Source organism: Odontesthes bonariensis, chromosome 23 (assembly GCF_027942865.1).
Source record: "Odontesthes bonariensis isolate fOdoBon6 chromosome 23, fOdoBon6.hap1, whole genome shotgun sequence".
Taxonomy (NCBI): Eukaryota; Metazoa; Chordata; class Actinopteri; order Atheriniformes; family Atherinopsidae; genus Odontesthes; species Odontesthes bonariensis.
The window spans coordinates 29,823,485-29,844,018 of record NC_134528.1 but is presented as its reverse complement, the minus strand read 5'-3'; the positions used below and the strand labels follow the sequence as shown (position 1 = coordinate 29,844,018).

At 42.6% G+C, this 20,534-nt stretch overlaps 1 protein-coding gene across 8 annotated transcripts in view; it reads right to left on the bottom strand.

Annotated features, from left to right (window-relative positions):
- ryr2a (ryanodine receptor 2a (cardiac)) overlaps positions 1-20,534 on the bottom strand; it is a 287,428-nt gene that overhangs the window by 238,157 nt on the left and 28,737 nt on the right. For all 8 annotated transcript variants that reach the window (XM_075456990.1, XM_075456994.1, XM_075456991.1 and 5 more), the window contains exons 2-3: positions 5,499-5,618; positions 3,780-3,884 (exon numbers count right to left, since the gene is read on the bottom strand). In XM_075456990.1, the coding sequence (XP_075313105.1) occupies positions 3,780-3,884; positions 5,499-5,618 (225 nt within the window). The remainder of the gene's footprint in view (positions 1-3,779; positions 3,885-5,498; positions 5,619-20,534) is intronic.

The window sequence follows — 20,534 nt, the reverse complement described above, 5'->3', positions numbered from 1 at the left end:
TGACCCAGTGGGAGCATGTAGAGGATGAAGAGGATTGGTCCGAGCACTGAGCCTTGGGGAACTCCGTGTGAGACAGGGGCGGTGCGGGATTTGTGGTTGTTGATGGAGATGTAGTGGAGTCTTTCAGATAGGTAGGAGGTGAACCAGGAGAGAGCGGAGTTGATGATGCCAATGGCTTGCAGACGGTTGAGGAGGATGGAGTGATTGATGCTGTCGAAGGCAGCACTGAGGTCGAGGAGGAGGAGAATGGTGAGGGAGCCGGAGTCGGAGGAGAGTAGGAGGTCATTGGTGACTTTTAAAAGTGCTGTTTCAGTACTGTGATGGGTTCTGAAGCCAGATTGGAATGTTTCGTACAGGTTATTGGAGAGGAGGTATTGCTTTAATTGTGCTGCGACGGCTCTTTCCAGAATTTTTTAGAGGAATGGGAGGTTGGAGATGGGCCTGAAATTGTTGGGGTCGTCAGGGTCAAGGCCAGGTTTTTTAAGGAGGGGGGTGATGGCAGCAAGTTTAAGAGGAGAGGGGACGGTGCCGGAGGTAAGGGAGGAGTTGATGGTGTCCGTGATGAGTGGGGCGAGGGAGGTGAAACAGGCTTTGACAAGCTCAGAAGGCATGGGGTCCAGGGGGGAGGTGGATGATTTCATGGTGGAGAGTATTTTGGAGAGGTCGGCTGTGGTTATAGGGGAGAAGATGGAAAGCTGGTGGTCGGGGGATGAGGGAAATGGAGGTTCAGAGTGAATGATGCCAGAATAGTAAACAGAGCGGGCTTTGTTAAGTGCAGATTTGTAGAGGTGCATAAGATCTTTGTAGGCGAGGGCGTGAACTGTGAGACCGGTTTTCTTGATTAATCGTTCTAACTGTCTGAGTTGTTTTTTAAGTTTGTGAAGTTCCGGGGTGAACCATGGGGATGAGTGAATGAAAGTGACAGTTTTGGTTTTCAGGGGGGCCAGTTTGTTGAGAGAGGTAGACAGCGTATTGTTGTAGATGTTGACTAGGTCCATGGGGGTTGGATTGGTCGAGAGGGGGAGGCCAGAGAGAGTGCTAGATATGCAGGTGGAGAGAGCGACTGGGCAGACGGACTTCAGGTTGCGGAAAGTTATTGTGCGGTCCTGTTTTGGTTGGGGGGCAGGAATGTCAATAGCGAGTGTGATGGCCAGGTGGTCGGAGATGGAGAGGTCGGTGCTGGAGATGTTGTGTATGTGGAGGCCGGTAGAGCAAACCAGATCTAGGATGTGTCCACCTTTATGGGTGGGGAAATTGATGTGTTGGGTGAAGCTGAAGCAGTTGAGTAGGTCCAGAAAGTCCATGGCATGTTTACAGTCCGGGGAGTCAATGTGGAGGTTGAAATCACCAAGGAGTAAAACAGATGGTGAGATGGAGGACAGTGCAGTGATGAATTCAGAGAGGTCTGATAGGAATAATGGATTGGGCTTGGGGGGGCGGTAGATAATTGAAATTATGAGAGGTTTAGGGCCAGGGAGTTTGAAAGCCAGGTGTTCAAAAGATTTAGCGGCAGGGATGGAGAGTGGGCGGGGTTGGAGGTCGTGATGGTAGATGGCAGCAATGCCCCCTCCTTTGCCCTCGGAACGTGGGTTGTCCAGGTATGAAAATCCAGCAGGGGTAGTTTGGTTGAGTGAAAAGTAATCCAAGGGTTTTTGCCAGGTTTCATTTAGACAGAGAAGGTCGAGTTGTTTGTCGATGATAAATTCATTGAGAATAAGACTTTTACTGTTGAGGGATCTTGTGTTGAAGAGGGCGAGTTTCAGGTACTTTTGTTTTGGAATTGATGGGGCGGAAGTAGGGATAGGGCGGAGGCACAGCCCTTTTACTCTCTGGCGGAGGTTACAGGTGTTGGCGTTTGGCCCGTTCAGATGACGTGTGTTGTTGTGATGACGCGATGAGGAATGCGGGAGCCGGTGCGTGAGCTGCGGTCAGACCACAGCGACGGAATCCCGCCCATGGTGGCGGAGCCAAAAACAAACTTGCGGCGGGAGCCTCGGTGAATATAGCGAGGACGGAGAAGAAGTCGGTGCAGTTCCAGTGTGGCAGTGAGCTCGGTGGAAGGGGGCAACTGGGAAATCAGCTGGCGGAGCTGCATGGATGTATAGCGGAGCTCCATGACCGAGGCTGTGAGGAGGCAAACACTGCTGGAGGTGGGCGGCGGCTGCAAAGCGCAAAAAGAGAGATGATGGACCAGGACCAACAGCCACAGCGTGGCAGATGGAGAGACCAGCCCGCCTGGGCCCGAAATTAATTCAGGCACAGACAAACGCAAAGCCGGCCAGCTCAGGGAGGCAGCCGTCCCAGCCAGCCAGGAGCTAACCGCACCGAGACAGATGGAAATCTGCCCGGATCTCTACCCTCAACCGAGTGGCGATGGAAGACGTCTGCTGAACGGGGGCTAGGTATAGCTCGGAAAGGAAGGCAGTGGCCCCGGTCAGTAGAGAGGGCCAGTTAGCCGCACCGGTACAAGTGGAGGCCCCTCCGGGTTTACCTTTAACCTTTAGCCGTACGGCGATGGATCCAGAGGTAGAAGTTCTTAAACATCGGTAAGTAACCGAGCTAACGCACTCGGCACCGAGAGGGGTTTTGAAGCAGTTGCCCAGCAACACCGTGTGAGTTTGTTTTGTGAGATCCAGGGAGGTAGATAGTCCGTAATAATTTCGTAAAAGCTTTGATCAGCCGGTTGAGAAGCAGATTTAAAAAAGTAGGTAGCTACTGGAAGTAGTGACTAAAAAAAATATATCAAAAAACAAAAAACAACAGCAAAAGAGAGAGCTTTTAGAGGGAGAAGGGGCAGCCAAAATGCGCCAGCGTCCTCTCGCCATGTTTGTTACCATGGCAATGAATCAATTACGACTGAGGAAGGTGTTTATCCCCAACTACAATAATCATAACTCCCCGAATTTTTATGTCTCTGGTCTCAACGCCACACAGATACAAGGCATGACGTCACTTTGCTGCCGGAAAGCGAAGCAGAACACGGCAGCAGCTTGAAGCTGGGGGCCGAATGTCCGCGGTGAGGAGGTATTTTAAAGTGGACGACAAAAACGTTGCGATTACAAACTGTGAGATATGTAAACTTGGGATTTCAAGAGGTGGCGAGGACATGGCTAACATCCTTGATGAGAACAGGAACAGGCTCAAACCTGACTAGGTAGAGATGTTGGTTTTCATCAATACAAATGCAGATTTCCTTCTGTGAAGCCAGAGGAGGAGAGGAAGAATTAGGAGTGCATTTAAAGCACATTACTGGCCTTACTTTAGAACACTTTGCCACTTTTATTTGCTTATTTCTTTGCATGCCTGCCAGGTATTTCAAGTTGAGCTGCTGCTCGTTTTTATATTAGACATTGTTGCACTAAACTAATGTGAAGAATTTGTTTATTTCTTGATTACTTTTTTTGTTTGTTTTTGTTTTTTTGCTCCGTCTCTTGGTAATCAGCTGGTTGTGGATGAATTTCTGTGGACTTTCAAGGTTTCTGGGAAGTTCTGGGAGGTTTCTCTTCTCAACTAGGTGCTTCTTGTTGCCAAGGAGACGAATGTTTGATGTTGAGACTTCACTCACTTCATTGCCATAATTAGAGAGGAGTGGTTGCTAAAGAGGCTTGTGAGATATTGAGTCTCTAAGCAAACAACAAAAACGATCAATACATCTTTTGGGGCAATGAAAGTCATCGGACATTTTTTCTTATGATGGAGCCACTTCCAGACATTTGCACAAGTCTTTCATACAGAGGCATTGCGTTTGTATGTGCAGGTGCATGCTTGGTCACACTCACCCCTTCAGCATTCTCCTCTGTGTTGGTCAGCATCTCCTGAAGGGCTCGCACCGATAGAGACTGCTCCAACACAAAAGTGCAGATGGATAGATCTGGAGGCACATTCTGAAACAAGAACACATCTTGGGTGATGTATCTTCCTTTGTCTGAAAGGCTATAATATGATTTATTTTTTTATTTTTTTAAAGACACAAGCCAAAGTCATGGTGCCACATCCAGAGGACACTATCAGTGTCTTTGCCCCCAAGGAACAGAGATTTTTTTTATGGAAGATCTACAAAATATCAGGCAATATCAGGTGATTTAATGTTATGGCTGAGATTTCTGATCCGACCCACCTGAACATGCAATATTTTTGTTTAAGCTTGCCCTACCAATAACCTGCACTGTTTGGTTACCTCTGTATTTTATTGCCAGTTGTGCATTATGTATTAGTTTATATATAGTAAGCCTAATTATTTTGCCTTCTTACTGGAGTACTTTTGTTTTTCATTTAAATGCACCTGTTGCTGATGATGTCATTAAAAGGAAGCAGCTAAAGAATGTGGTCGAAAGTATGGTCGCCTGAGGAATATGGTTGAAATATTTGTAAATGTAAAATCTACTTTAACCACAAGATTTTCCAGAGAGGGATGCTACTTTTCCTTCAGAAAAAGAGAATTAATGGGATCACTAAAAAAATTCTCCTCTGGAACTCGAGTACTTTAATTTCCCTAGGTCTTACACCACGCTGCCAATCAAACAGAGGTCTGTATTTTCACAAATGCTTCAGAGAGGGTATTAGCTGCAGTTGGACATGTGAGGACACTGGATGTGCATGGAAAATGTTACATGGGGTCAGTTGTAAGTTAGACTTGATCTAGGCCCAGAGTACACTATATTCCACCTAGTTTTTATAATACTAAATCTGGTTGAGGTCATCATCTCTGAAATAAACTAAACATATGATGCACTTACATTCTGTAAAGACAGATTATTAAAGCTCAGGTACATTTGAGGAATACAATGAGGAAATCAATCTGGCACGGCACACTACCACAGCTATGGCACTATACACATGCAGACATGGCAAAGCATGCGGTCCTGGGAGATCATCTAAGGGAGTACAATATTGTTCACTTGATAAGCATTCTTGGCTTACCAAGACATGCCACAACCAATTCACCTTGCACCTTTACACTAGTAAAGACATCTACAGCGTTTTTTTCAGCTTTCCTGACTTATCATGCCTCATCTATATTGCACCTTGTGTCAGGAGCAGACAGGATGTCTGGATATTCTGGAAAGGTCCAGAACAGCCACCTCTCAAACAACTGTTTGCCTGCCTGTCTCTATGGCTCACCATGATAACACAAAGCTGAATGGTGCCAGAGGGCATTGGACCCATGCACTGCCATTTTGTACATTCAGCTGGAAAAATAGAATATTCAGTTTGAATAATCAATTTATAATTAATACACTTTTTTATGTAATAGGAGAACTAATCATCACTTAAGTCTTGAAACACATCCTGCAATCACCACCAGTCCCAGTCAAAAGTGACCATACAGACAGCGCAGTGAAACTAAGAAGTGATTTTCAATGGTGTTCCCTCAAAGTCTGTTCCACTTTTTTTTTTTTCCGTTGTTCTTCCAAATGTAACTTCTGTGAAAGTTAAGCTTTTGAATTGTTTAATTGCTGGTTTGTCGGGAAATAGATGTATCAAAGTTTGTATCATACCTTGGAGTTAGAGATGGACTCGAGGAAGCAGAGTCTGTTCCCGAAGCCTTCAGCAGCGAGGCAGAGTTTCTGTTGCTCCTTGTGGATTGTAGCTGAGCATTGTAAGACCACCTCATCATCCTAAACATGTAAAAAAAAAAACACCGTTAAGAATCAGCACATTTACCAATTTACCAATCTTTTTCTTTTTTTTTTCCTGTCGCTCGTTGCCAGCACTTGCCAAAACATTATGACACTTTCAACTCAGTGGCCAATATCCTACAGCTCAGAGATACTCATTGCGCGGCTCCTCAAGCTCTAATTGGTGGCTCGCACTCGCATAGTAGCTTATAACAATATGGTAACAATAACAATAAATCTTTTCAAATAACATACAGCGAATACTGCAGAGTATTAAGTATTTTTATTAAGTTTGCATTTTTGTAGTATTAAGTATTTTCATTAAGTATTAATTAAGGCTTAATGGTGGTTCCTAAAGGGGGCTCTGTTAAACCTGGCAACGCAGCCCGCTTAAACTACCGTCCCACTTGACAGCAGTGCACGCTAGCTCCTTTAGCCAGCGCAGAGACAATGGATCGGTTTTTAATTTAAAAAGGGCAAAAACCAGCACAAAAACCATGCTCATCTTGAATGTCTCACTATGATTACAATAACAAACTACAAATACAACATGAAGAAAGTCAAGGACATGCATGCCAGCTTCCTTTCATCCCAGTATTAAGGTAAATATGGTCTTAATTGAAAATGTGTTGAGAGTGGATAAATGTATGAATGCATGTGACTGTATTTGTTCAGGGGGAGACGTTGTTTCACCAAATATGGCATGGGGTCACGTGTGACTGATGACATCACCACTACCTGTATAAGAGAGATGTTGCCTTCATCTCTCTCTCTCTGTACCTGGTTAACTGAGAACAGTATGCACAACGTTACAATAAATAATGCCACGAGCTTGATGGCTAAAGAGACAGACGTCTGTTCATCATTAGAATTAGTATTTCGTTGTACAGGTAGGCAAAAGGAATAAGCCTACCTGCTATCAAAATGTATTGGCTGTGTTGTTTCTTTTTTTCTGGGATGTTTTATATGTAGACATGCATATTTGCAAAAGGGGACTTAGTATGTTGTCGTAAAGGTGGCTCTTCCCTTGATTTTGCTCTGCCACTGTGGCTCTTGTGAATAAAAATAGTGAGTATCACTGCTATAGCTCATATAATTTAGGCAAAATGGTACATGGTAAAATGTAAGCAAATCTTCTATCATTCCTAAGGTTTTATGTATGAGGATATAATAACAATTATTTGGTCTTAAAATGAGGTAAATACAGCCCCAGATAATCATTTATCATTTATTTAACAATAACTAAACCAAGATGCAGAAGTAGTGTGTGGAAAGTCCATCCTTACTGCTTCTATAGAAAATAAAAGGTTAAACAGCAGCCAGGTGTTGCTAATCAAATTCACGTGGTTAATTGATCACCATCAACTGTGTACGTATCATGAAAGCGGAGTTGTCGTCAGTATGCTGGTACTGAGCATACAGGTGTGTTCACGCAATGCCAAGGATGAAAGACACGACCAATGAGCTCAAAAAATGAATTGTTGCTGGCCATCAATCTAGGAGGCCATTGTCAACAAATTTGGATTCCATCATTCTATCTTGAGAACATTTATTCTCGGGTGGAAAATATTTAACTGCTATTTTTTCCTGGAGGGGATTTCCCTAGCAGGTTTAACCCAGTGTCAGACTGTGCAATTATTGGGAAAAGTTTGATTTTATTGTATCACATGTCTTGATTTTATAATATAGAGTGTCCCAGTTTTTTTTTTTGCGACCAGGTTGTAATTACCCTCATGAGTGCTTAACCAAGCTGTAAGAAATCCCGGGAGCAGCTGTGGGTACAATCTAATCAGTTCTGAGAAGGAAGGAATTCCTGAAGCTGCCACTCTTTTGAGGGAAATGTTGCAACTCCCGTGTTCCTGTTATATTAAGCTCTCTTAGAGGACTGCCCTCTGAGCATCATTTTGACATTTATTGAATTGTATGCTCCTTCTTGTTAACAAGAATGAAAGCGCTTAAAAGTTTCAACTCACCAAATCCTAGTAATCCTTTTACATCTAACAAACTTAAGGTCCCAACCTCCCTCCATTTCTCCCAGGTGAAATGAAAACAGTGCTGTGAAGGATTCACCAAATAATGAATATTCAAGAAAGATTAATGATAGGATGGAAAAAACTGTATGGGTTTAAAGAAACTTTGAATGTTGGTAAATGAGATATGTTGGCGGGGGAATTGTGTAAGAATGCGAAAGAGAAAAAGACAGTTAAGTATGGTCATAGAGAAGTGACAGCTTGGTCAGTGGAGGCGAGAATAAGACAAAGATGTGGAAGAAACTAATACTTTTCTCCAAAAAAGAAATAATTCAGTGCTTTACAGACAACTTGACTTCCCAGAACACTTCGGACCGCTCCCCGACCCTATCCAGATCCTCTGCCTCCGACTGCCTGCCTCGCCACTACATCAAGGTTCATTTGATGGAGCATCCAGGCTTCTTGAAGAAGTGAACAACTCACCAAAATAGAATCATCAGGTCAGATCAGAGATATGATCCTGGCTTTTTGTCCAGGTGTGAATACATTTTAAACAAAAAAGATAGTCTCTGAATAATTGCAAACCAGAGATGAACAGTTTAACTGAAATAAATTAATCAGTAGATTAAAAATAAATTTATACAGAATACATGCTGAGAAAAATGCAGCAAGATAAACAGAAGTTTGGTAAGAAATCAGGCTCATATGCTGTAGAAGTGCTTCTAAATGAAGACTGTGTTGATACATATTTGTGTTCCTCATCTTCGGTCTTCTTCTGAGGGAATCTATTTGGAAACTGTGACCAGAGGGCTGGACCTGGTGTGTGGGTGTGGAGGCTGGCGGTGGGCAGAAGGCTCTGGTTGTAACGCGTGGAGGAAAAAAAACAGTCACAGGGCTCGTGACTGTCTGCAGAGAAGAGGTGGGAGGTGGAGGACTGGAGGAGGGGCCGTGGACGTCTGGGGGAGAGTGCGGCACCCACAACCGACTGCATGACTCGACCGAGGAACAGATAAGTGACTGAAGGTCGTGCATAAAACCACAAACACAGAGTAAATCAAGCTGTTTGTGAACAAAAGAAAAAAAACAGGACATGCTTGAGACAAATGGAGTACATTTTAAAGCTAATTGGAAAAATATCCTCGTCACAGTTGATGAGAAAGAACTCGTTTTTTTGTGTGATAGTGAGGCGTGAAGATCAGTCATACTTTTGGAAAACTTTCCAACAGAAGTAATATTATCCACTGAGAAAATTCTGGTGAAAGCAGCACCAGGACACATGACCCCAGAGCCACTATCTAATACTGTAACCAGCCAGACAAGCATGCACATTAAAGCTAAAATCCAGCTAATGTTTTCGGAAGAGAGCTGATATAAAAATCTAAACATTGAAGCTGCTCCTTATCCAGAGGGTTAAAAAATAAATACGGCATCTCAGAAATCTATGGAAAAAGTCGAAAAAAAATCAAACAAAAATTTGAATGAATAAAGAAAAGCAAATAAATAGGGCGTTATAATTTTACTTTAATAAGGTATAAAATGGCTGTGTTTTAACACGTAAAAATACGTTTTTACGTGTTTTTTTTATGGATTCTGAATCTATACATTCTAATGCACATTCTGTGTGATTTTTGTAATTATGTGATGAACAGAACTGACATAGATGGCAGTCAAAAACTGGTGTCATCATCTGGACATTTTGATCATTACGCCAATGGCTTTGCGTCAACTCAAGAACAATTTTGATAACGCTGCATTGATTGTTGTGCATTTCCGCATTTTGTCCAATCACACGTGTCGGTTTCCAGAGGGTGACGGTAAAGTAACATAAACAAACAACAAGAAGGAGAAGAAGACACGCGACAAGTCTAAGGAGGCGGTCTTATGAACAGGTTAGCTTTGCAACATGCGACACGACGCAAATCCTCTGACCCGGATATGTAAGTATCTAAAGTGCCACAGGCTGAAAGAGCGCACGTTTCACAAAAGCCCCGAGATCTCAGTTTGTTGTTGATTTTGGTGGATATGTAGGGTTGCCACCTGTGTGGACATTTTGACCATCCGATCGACCTTTTTGTTTGTAAGCAACGGCACCTTTCGCACATCTAACCCAAGATAAAAACCGTCATTCTAAGCGGCAATTGTATAGCTAAAATTAGTAAAAATGACAATTTCTAGTTCGTTGTTTAGTTAATTGCTTTATTTAATAGCAGACCTTTATTATTTTGTTATATTTTCAACAGTTTTTAGTTGTGGACAGTATTGAGAAAAAAGGGGGAATACATAATTAGGTTCTGCTTGTTTGCTTATGTGGAATAAAAACAAATAATGTAATTTTTCAGTCTGTAACTTGTAACTTGTTTGCACAGTCTGTGGAGAGATAACTGTGACCATGACGTACACTGTGAAAGGTGCTTGCTAGTTCAGCCACTGTAACTTTGTCTTTGATTGATTGGCGTTGATTTTGTAATCATGAAGGACGAAATTGCCTTTGTTTGGCGTGAGCTCTCGGTTCGATTTTGATGTTTTTTACTTTTGATGTGGTCATCTAATGCTGTTTTTCCTTCGTGTTTTATGAGTATTTTCGCTGGGCACAGGGAGCAGCTAGCATAAAATGGTTCGCCTTGGCATGGTTTTAGCCACATAATGTACTTCTCCTGTGTAACCCAATCACTGTTAAAACACATCGACCTCTTTTGTTTTTTCTTTACTGGCCTGCCTCCTGATGCACCTTCGTCATCCGTCTCTCCACCCATTTTCACGATGAACTTCACTGTTTTCACTGCTTAACTTTCCTTGCTGTCTCCTCCACCTCACCATTTCTAATGAACCTCCACGGTGCGTCTGCGTGCCCCCACCAACACCACCCATATAATGAGCAGTTATGCTACGTCATTTTTGTAGAGCCAATAAGGCTGTGCATACGTTTGTGGACGTAGGCACGCTTCAATCTTATTAGACGGTGCTTCAATTAAACTGAAATACACATTTTGCGCATCATGTACAAAAATCCGGGACATTCCGTGTCCCGGATTTTTTTATTTTTTTTCCGGGACAGACCATGAAAATCCGGGACAATCAGGAAAATACGGGACAGGTGGCAACCCTATGGATACCCGCCTTGGTTTAGCTAAGGATAGCTCGCTAATGGCGTCACCTAGAGACACGCAGTTTTGACCCACAAAGAGTTTAAAGTCTCAGCTTTCAAACGAGCCATAACATGTTTCAGTGGCCCTATCACATAATATGCTGTGACTGTACAAAAAACGTCAAAAAATGGTTTAGAACGCTGGGATTCTACGACATAATTCCGTAAACACCGCCGGTATTCAATGTGTTAAGACGAGATAAAAACAAGAAGTGAAGTGAAGGGGTATCTGCAGACCTGCACTGAACCATGTACAACCCAAACAGATTTTTTTTTTTTAGGGGAAACTATTCAAACTCAAAGAATACTACCTTAGTATTGATGACACTGAATTGAGTCAAAACATCAAATGAGTTTATGAGAGCAGCTGTACACCTAACAAACTTATGCACTGAAAACTATAGAACTGTCATATGTCTTTGTATTTTAGTAATTGCCAACTTTTTTTGGACAAAACATTCACACCACACAGACAAACAAGAAAACTAATCTGTGTCTAAAACCTAGAAATAACTGACGTTATGTCACAATTTAATATTGTTGATTTAAGTCACTAAAGACAGTTGCCATAAAGCCACTCCTAAAGAAGAGAACTCTAGACGCCTCTATGATGAACAGCTACAGACCTGTCTCTAACCTCTTTAACCAGCTCAACGACTTTCTGAATGAAAGTGGAAGTCTTGATAACTTTCTATGAAATGTCACTGTGTTGACTTTATGCTCCACAGCCCTCCTATGCTTTCTGTCCACGTGTATCAATGCCTCTTTAAAACAATCTGTCCTTTTCGTTGTGGGAAAATCCCTATCTAGGATAATGATGTGATATCTACGTGTTTGTTGTATTTTGTACATTTAATCTTCCTTGTTCACCCACCTGGGTTCAGTAAGAGATAACCGATCATTATATGGATCTAGTCACACACTGGAACTCTCATTAATCATCTCCCTTTCCTCTCAAAGTCTTCCATGCACTTTGTATCATCACTCTGGCTCCCCACACCACTTCTCATTTAATAAACATTGTCTTAATTCAACCCCTGTTACAGCGTCTGCTAGGGCTGAACGATCTATCGTTTTCGACCGAAAATCGCGATCTCAGACAACACGATTTTGGGATCATCAAAGCTGCGTTTTTTCTTGGTGCATAATAATAAAATTTCGTCAATAATTTCCATTGACGTTTAGTGATAATTTCACATGAAAGCCCAAGGCTCTGTGTCAGCTACCAATCAGAAAGCTGCAGGCTGCGCGTGACCAGAAGACGTGTTCTCCACCCCAATCAGTGTGTAGCTCGTCATTCAATTTCAAGCATGGCTGAAGCGGGAGCAGAAGCGGAGCCGACGAAATTAATATCCACGAAAAACAGCACGTCGGTCATTTGGCAGTATTTTGGATTTGAGGCCACTGATGAACACCAGAAACAGGTGCTGTGCCAAACATGTCGTGTAAAAGTGGCTACATCGGCTGGCAATACCACCAATTTACATCGCCACTTGAGAGTTCACCACCTGAACTTGTATGAGGAGTGCATGGCGAAAAAGAGCCGTGAAACATCAAGCAGCAGCGATACTTCGGCAAAACAGCCAACAATAACATCATCGTTCGCCAGTGTGACGCCTTATGAAAGAACTAGCCGAAGACACAAGGAGATTACCGCTGCCGTAACGACTTACATATCGAAGGACATGGTGTCTGTAAACACAGTGACATAAGACGCATTTAAAAGTTTGCTACGCACAATGGATTAGAGGTATATGTTCTGCCCTCCCGCACATACTTGTATGTAAAAGAAGCAAAAGTTTACTTAAGAAAGAAGGCTCTCTTTTTATTTTAATTATTTGGTTAATATAACTGATGTTTCTCAGGAACTGGATGTTAATAAACAGTCTTGCATTTGAAATCTGTTGCCAGCAGTTTCATTCTTCAATTCAATTCAATTCAAAAATACTTTATTTATCCCAGAGGGAAATTAAATGTTGATGTAGCTCAATTAAATCAAGGAGTTATTATAGATGCTGATGGCTGTGGGCAGAAATGATTTCCTGTAGCGGTCCGTTTTGCATCCAAACTGAAGAAGCCTTTGACTGAAGAGACTCTGTTTTCCGATAACAGTCTCATGGAGAGGATGTTCAGGGTTGTCCATAATTCTCTTGATTTTATGCAAAATCCTTCTTTGCATTATTGTCTCCAGAGGTTCCACAGTCGTCCCCAGAACAGAACCAGCCTTCCTTATCAGGTTGTTGAGTCTTTTTAGGTAACTGGTTCTGATGCTGCTGCCCCAACAGATGACGCAAGAGGAAATGACGCTCTCAACAACAGACTTGTAGAATATCTGCAACATCTTGTTGCAAACCTTGAAGGACCTTAGCTTCCTCAAGAAGTACAGTCTGCTCTGTCCTTTCTTGTAGATGACTTCACTGTTGTGTCTCCAGTCCAGTCTGTTGTCCACATGAACACCAAGGTATTTATATTCCTCAACCACCTCCACTTCTTCTCCCATGATGGAAACAGGGTTCGATCTGACCCTGTTTCTCCTGAAATCTACAATCATCTCCTTTGTTTTGTTAACATTCAAGATGAGATGATTGTTCCCACACCATGCCACAAAGCGGTCCACCAGCTCTCTATACTCAGCTTCTTGTCCATCTCTGATACACCCGACAACTGCAGAGTCATCTGAATATTTCTGTAGATGACAGGAGTCTGACTTGTACTGGAAGTCTGAAGTGTACAGAGTGAAAAGGAATGGTGAGAGTACAGTCCCCTGTGGTGCTCCTGTGCTGCTGATCACCTGGTTAGACACACAATTCTTCAGTCTGATAAACTGTGGTCTGTTTGTCAGGTAGTCATTAATCCAGGTGATTGTTGAGGCCTCCACCTGAGTCTTCTGGAGTTTCAGACGAAGCAGATCAGGCTGAATTGTGTTAAATGCACTGGAGAAATCAAAGAACATGATCCTCACAGTGCTGCCTGCTTCGTCCAGATGACAGTGGGTTTGTTGAAGCAGGTGTATGATAGCGTCTTCAACTCCAACTCCATGGCGATAAGCAAACTGCAGGGGGTCCTGATATGTGCTGGTTTGCTTACACAGGTGGGTCAACAGGAGTCTCTCCAGGACCTTCATGATGTGGGATGTCAGGGCAACAGGTCTGTAGTCATTGATGACTGAAGGGTGAGTTTTCTTTGGTACCGGAACCAGACAGGATGTCTTCCACAACAGTGGTACCTTCTCTTGGGTCAAGCTAAGGTTGAAAAGGTGTTGCAGAATCCCACAGAGCTGCTCTGCACAGGCCTTCAGGACTCTGGGGCTGACACCATCTGGACCTGCAGCCTTGTTCCGGTTCAGTCTCTCCAACTGCCTCTTCACCTGACTTTTAGAAACAGAAAAGTGGGAGGGGGAGGCAAAGGGGACAGCAGCATCTCCTGATTGGGTTGAAGACAAACTAGTGGAAGCAGAAGAATCCATGACTAAGGTGGAGGTGGAGATGTTACAGGAAAACTGTGGGTCAGAGGAGGGTGGGATGTCTCTTTGGCTGGGAACAGGAGGGGAGGATGGTGAGCTTGTTCCTGAACTGAACCTGTTGAAGAATGTGTTCAGCTCATTTGCTGTGTCCAGACTTCCATCCATCCGATCCTCCCTCTGCTTGAGGCCTGTGATCTTCTTCATCCCTGACCACACATCTCTGATATTGTTCCTCTGCAGTTTACTCTCAAGCTTCTTTCTATACACCTCCTTGCTCTCTCTGATCTTGACTTTGAGCTGCTTCTGTATCAGTGTTAATTTTGTCAACTAGGACGATGACGAAAATATTTCGTTAACGCCCCTTTTACCCGTGACGATGACGAGACGATGACGCACAAAAATGCTTCCAAAAAATAAAAATATGACGAGAATAAAAAATGATTTTCGTTCACGAGACTAAGACAAGACGAAATTTACAAGCCATGGACGAATGGACATTAACAAATTTAATTGTTTATAATTAATTTGTCATTTGTAATTGTTAATAAGTGTTTCTTGATGTAGAAAAGGCTCCAAAGTTGTGTTAGTCAGTTCAGAGCGGAGCGGCCCCCTGCTGGTCATGTAGCGTAACTGTCGGTGCTCGGTTAGAACAGGTGTGTGCTCGACAGAGTGAAGATCGAGCTGTTGATTAATGTCCCGGCAAGTGGTGTGTGCGTAAATGAAACGTGAGTATGGCTGTATATATTGTTCATGTAATGTATTCAGGTTGCTGCAGCCATAGCTTCTGTTGCTTTGATGTGTAACTCGCCATGTGCATGCTAGTTGTAGCATTTAGCTCACCTGCCGGTATACGGTTTGTTGGAGCTGGAGCCATTTCGTTTACAACAAGGACAACAAAACAACCTGCATGATAATGATTGATCATGCCGCCGTGTGTAGAGAAGTTCTATTATGTACAGTGTTGACTAAAATTACTAAAATGACTAAAATTTGACTAAGACTAAAATTGATTTTCGTCATTATGACTAAGACTAAATTGGGAAGGCAATGACTAAATATGACTAAGACTAAAATTGATTTTCGACATTGTGACTAAGACTAAAGGCTGATTCATACTCGGCGCAACCTCGCTCATACTAGCTGGTCGCAAATGGCGCAAACGGTCACGTGTCCCAAAATTCCGCCACGCCCCCCTTCGCAAGCTAGAAAATCCTCGCGCGGCGCAAGGGCGCGCACAAGGTGGCATTGTGTATGCTTTCTTCGTATGCTTTTCAGCTTGTTTCCTCAACAGTGACGCTCGCTGGTCTGGAGAGAACTGCAAATGTGACGCATTCTCGGCGCAAACTGCGCTTATGAGCTGAAGGAACTGTGAAGGGGCTGGCGCTTTCGATGACGTCATTAATGGTTCTCGAGCCAGAACAGTTGCGCGTTTGCGCCGAGTATGAATCAGCCTTTAGACTAAATTAAAAAAAGCTGACGAAATTAACACTGTTCTGTATACTCCTCAGTAACTCCCTGTCTCGCTCCCTAAAGGCTCTTTTTTTCTTGTTCAATAGTTCCTTTAGCTCACTGGTGATCCAGGGTTTGTTATTAGGGAAGCATCTCACTGTTCTGGTGGGGATGGTGTTGTCCACACAGAAGTTTATATAGTCAGTCACACACTCAGTCATGGCATTAATGTCCTCTCCATGTGGCTTACAAAGAGAAATCCAATCGGTTGCATCAAAACAACCCTGTAAGGCTTCTTCAGCTTCATGTGACCACTTTCTAACAGTCCTTTTTGTGACAGGTAGTCTCTGGACAAGGGGTTTATATGCTGAACAGAGAAAAACAAGGTTGTGATCTGATTTACCCAGGGGAGGTCTTGATTTGGAAATGTATGAATCCTTGACATTTGTGTAAAACAAATCCAATGTCTTGTTTTCTCTGGTAGAGCAGCTGACAAACTGTTGAAAAGTTGGCAGTGTAGCAGAGAGTGAGGCATGATTAAAATCACCAGATATTGCCACAAAAGAATTGGGGTGTTGTGTCTGTATCTTAGCAACAACGGAACTGATGACATCACATGCAGTGTCGGCAACAGCTGAGGGTGGAATGTAAACAGCCACCAAAACAACACTGGTGAACTCTCTTGGCAAATAATATGGACGAAAACCTACTGCCAATAGTTCAATGTCAGGACTGCAGAGACGACTCTTCACAGTAACATGTCCTGGGTGACACCATCTGTTGTTGACAAGCACTGCCAATCCACCCCCTTTCCTTTTCCTGCTACTCTTTAAATCTCGATCTGCTCGTACAGTCAGGAAGCCCGGCAGAGAGACGCTGGAGTCGGGGATATGATCCTGCAGCCATGTCTCAGTAAAACACATAATGCTACATTCCCGATATTCTTGCTGAGTCCTTGTCAAGGCTAGAAGTTCATCCAACTTGTTAGCTAACGATCTTACATTGCCCATGATGACGGATGGCAGAGATGGTTTGAACTTCTTCTTTCTTTCTCTCCTCTTTGCTCCTGCTCTGCATCCACGACGCCTCCTTTTCAATTCCAGTGGGATTTCTGGCTTCAGTTGTCGAATTATTTCTTGCATTATCTTAATGAAATTCATTGTTTGAATTAATTTACACTGAAACTTGATTTAAAGGAAATAAATCGTGGTTGAAATCGAAACCGCAATCTCTGCCAGAAAAATCTCAATTTCAATTTTTTCTTAAAATCGTTTAGCCCTAGCGTCTGCTCTTGGGTCCTTTTTTCAATCAGCTTGGCACTAGCTAAAAACAGGTTGTTATTAACCTCATGACTGACCACATGACTGACAAACATGAGATGTTTGGCCATAATGCAGAGCACAATATTTGGCAAAAAAACAAACAGTGTATCTGTACAAATACCTCCTACCAACTGTAAACCACAATGGTGGAGGGATTGTAACTATTTTGCAGCCATAGTACCAGTCCTGGGCACCTTGGAGTCACTGAGCTGACCATGAACTCCTTTGTCCTCTGTACTAAAGCACTGTGGTGTCAAATGTAAGGTGAAATCTGCTCATATAACAAGACAATGATCCAAAGCACGCTGGCAAATCTACAAGAGAATGAAAAGGAAAGACTGCCTGCAAATCTCAAAGAACTGAAGTGATGTTGACACATCAAGCATTCCATCCTTCTATATTGATGTGAGAGAATAATAACGTCATACTGAAAATGAATACGTCACGTTATTGCAGCTCAAGCTACTGAATCACGGGGTGTAGTTATATTTTCAAACAGTACTTATGCAATTTGGCTTAGTTTTGTAAAATATAATCAATGACACTGTAGGGGTGCGCGATCTGACGATATAAAATCGTGACTGGCGAGGAAGAGTGGAGAATCGCAGGCGATCTACCAAATTAGAGAAACCGTATAGATCGCCTTTGCCAATCAGCGCAATGATTTATTTTTTTTTTTTAATGCTGGTTCCCGCCGATGCGGCAGCCGACGAGCTGGTGAAGAAGAGGAAATCCACCTCTGTAATTGGTTCGGGTTTTCTTCTACCCTAACCCACTGCTGCTGGTCCACATCAGGAATGGGAACAGCAGCAGCGGCACCATCCACAGCACATCCATAGCGGCGCACGGGAGAAACTCACGGCCAGCAGCAGCACTCTCGGGTCGGATGAGGAAACCGCTAGCTCGTAAGCCAACTACGATGCAAGAGAAAAGGGATGCACCGCGACCGTGACAAACATTACACAGTTAAAAAGTATTCCTTTAGGGCGCTCTGGTGATGGCAGTGCGTGACTGTGGCTGCAGTAAATGAACATGCAGCGTTGCTCATCTGTTGCTAAATGGCATCATGAGGTGGAGTCAAGTCGTCATCAGTGGTTCATTTTTCTATTTCCGGTTGCGTGTCAGATGTCATCAATTAGATCATTATTTTTCATCTTGAATTGGGTTACAGTTGAATTACATTGTGTTGACTGCCAAATTCTTTCTTTTACTCCTTAGCTCTTCTGTGGTTCAGCATGTCGACTTAACTCTACTGTAATTGGTCTTTTTTTTTTTTTGGATGGAAGATCGTGATAAAAAAATCGAAATCGTGATTTTATGCAAAAAAATCGTGATACAACATTTTTTCCATATCGCCCACCCCTATGACACTGTGAAACATATCTTTTCTATCTATCGTTTTTGTTAATCTGAATCTATCTAAACACCACTACGGTCAAAAACCTGAAAAGAGAATGCAGGAAAGCTGAACGTAAGTGGAGGAAAACAAAGCTTCAGATTCACTATGAGATGTACAAACAAAGCCTGCGTAGTTATAACAATGAGCTGTGCAAGGCCAGACAACTGCATTTATCTGAAATGATTAATAAGAATGTCAACAATTCTCCAACTCTGCTTGCTATGGTTGAAAAACTCACAAATCCTCCTAAACAGTCAAACCCAGACCTCCTCTCCACTGAGAAATGCAACGAATTTGCCAACTTTTTTAGCCAGAAAATCAAAACGATTAGACAAAACATTCACGCAACACAGACAAACAAGAAAACTAATCTGTGTCTAAAACCTAGAAATAACTCTGACGTTATGTCACAATTTAATATTGTTAATTTAAAAATCCTAGAGGAAACAGTTCAGCATCTGAAATCAACAACTTGCACTCTGGACATTATACAATCCGACTTTTTAAAAACTGTTTTTACCTCAGTAGAAAGTGATCTCCTACGAATAGTTAACAGCTCACTGGCATCAGGCATTTTTCCCAAGTCACTAAAGACAGCTGCCATTAAGCCACTCCTAAAGAAGAGAACTCTAGACGCCTCTATGATGAACAGCTACAGACCTGTCTCTAATCTCTCTTTTATATCTAAGATTATTGAGAAAGTTGTATTTAACCAGCTCAACGACTTTCTGAATGAAAGTGGAAGTCTTGATAACTTTCAATCAGGCTTCAGACGTCATCACAGCACTGAAACAGCTCTGGTCAAAGTGTTAAACGACATTAGGTTGAATACTGATTCTGGTAATGTTTCAGTCCTGGTTCTGTTGGACTTCAGCGCTGCGTTTGATACTGTAGATCACAGAATCCTTTTGCACAGGCTGGAAAACTGGGTTGGACTTTCTGGAGCGGTCCTTAACTGGTTCAGGTCCTACTTAGAAGGCCGGAGTTATTTTGTTACAATTGGCAGCTATGAATCTGAGCGAGTGGCCATGACTTGTGGAGTCCCCCAGGGGTCAATTCTTGGACCTCTTCTGTTTAACTTGTATATGCTCGCTTTGGGTCAAATATTGCAGAACTTTAACATCAATTATCACAGTTATGCAGACGATACACAACTTTATGTGTCTCTGTCACCGGACGACTGCAGCCCAGCAGACGTACTGTGTCAGTGTCTGGAGGAAGTAAACACCTGGATGAGAGAGAATTTTCTACAATTAAATGAAGACAAAACTGAGATCATTCTGTTTGGTAGCAAAGAGAAGAGGGTCAGCGTTGGTAAATATCTTGAGACTCAGGCCCTTACAATCACTGACCAAGTTGGTAACCTCGGAGTGTTGATAGACTCAGATCTGACTTTCAGCAGCCACATCAAAGCTGTCACCAAGGCAGCTTTTTACCATCTCAGAAACATCAACAGAATTAAAGGTTTCCTCTCCCAAAAAGACCAGGAGAAACTCATCCATGCATTCATCTCCAGTAGACTCCATCACTGTAACGCTCTTTTAACTGGACTTCCCAAAAAGAGCATTAAACATCTGCAGCTCATCCAGAACGCTGCTGCTGGAGTTTTAACCCGGACTAAGAGATCTGAACACATCACAGCAGCTTTAAAATCTTTACTCTGGCTTCCAGTCAGTCACAGAATAGATTTTAAAAGCCTGCTGATGGTTTACAAATCCCAGAACGGTTTAGGCCCTAAATCCATCTGTGATATGTTCAGAGAATATAAACCCAGCAGAGCTCTTAGATCCAAGGACTCAGGTCAGCTGGTCCAGTCCAGAGTCCAGACTAAACATGGAGAAGCAGCATTTAGCTGTTATGCTGCAAACAAGTGGAACAAACTGCCAGTGGAGATTAAACTTTCACCAAATGGAGACATTTTTGAATCCAGGTTAAAAACATTTCTTTTCTCATGTGTCTATGCATGAAATCTGCACGCTATCTTTGAATTTATCTAGACTGTTGCTTGTTTTTAAATTAATTTAAATGATTTTGTTTGTTTCTCTTTATATTCTTTTATGTATTTTTAATGCTTCTTCCACTCCCTGCTGCAATGCTTTTATTTTATGTAAAGCACTTTGAATTGTTTTGTAGATGAAATGTGCTATACAAATAAATTTGATTTGATT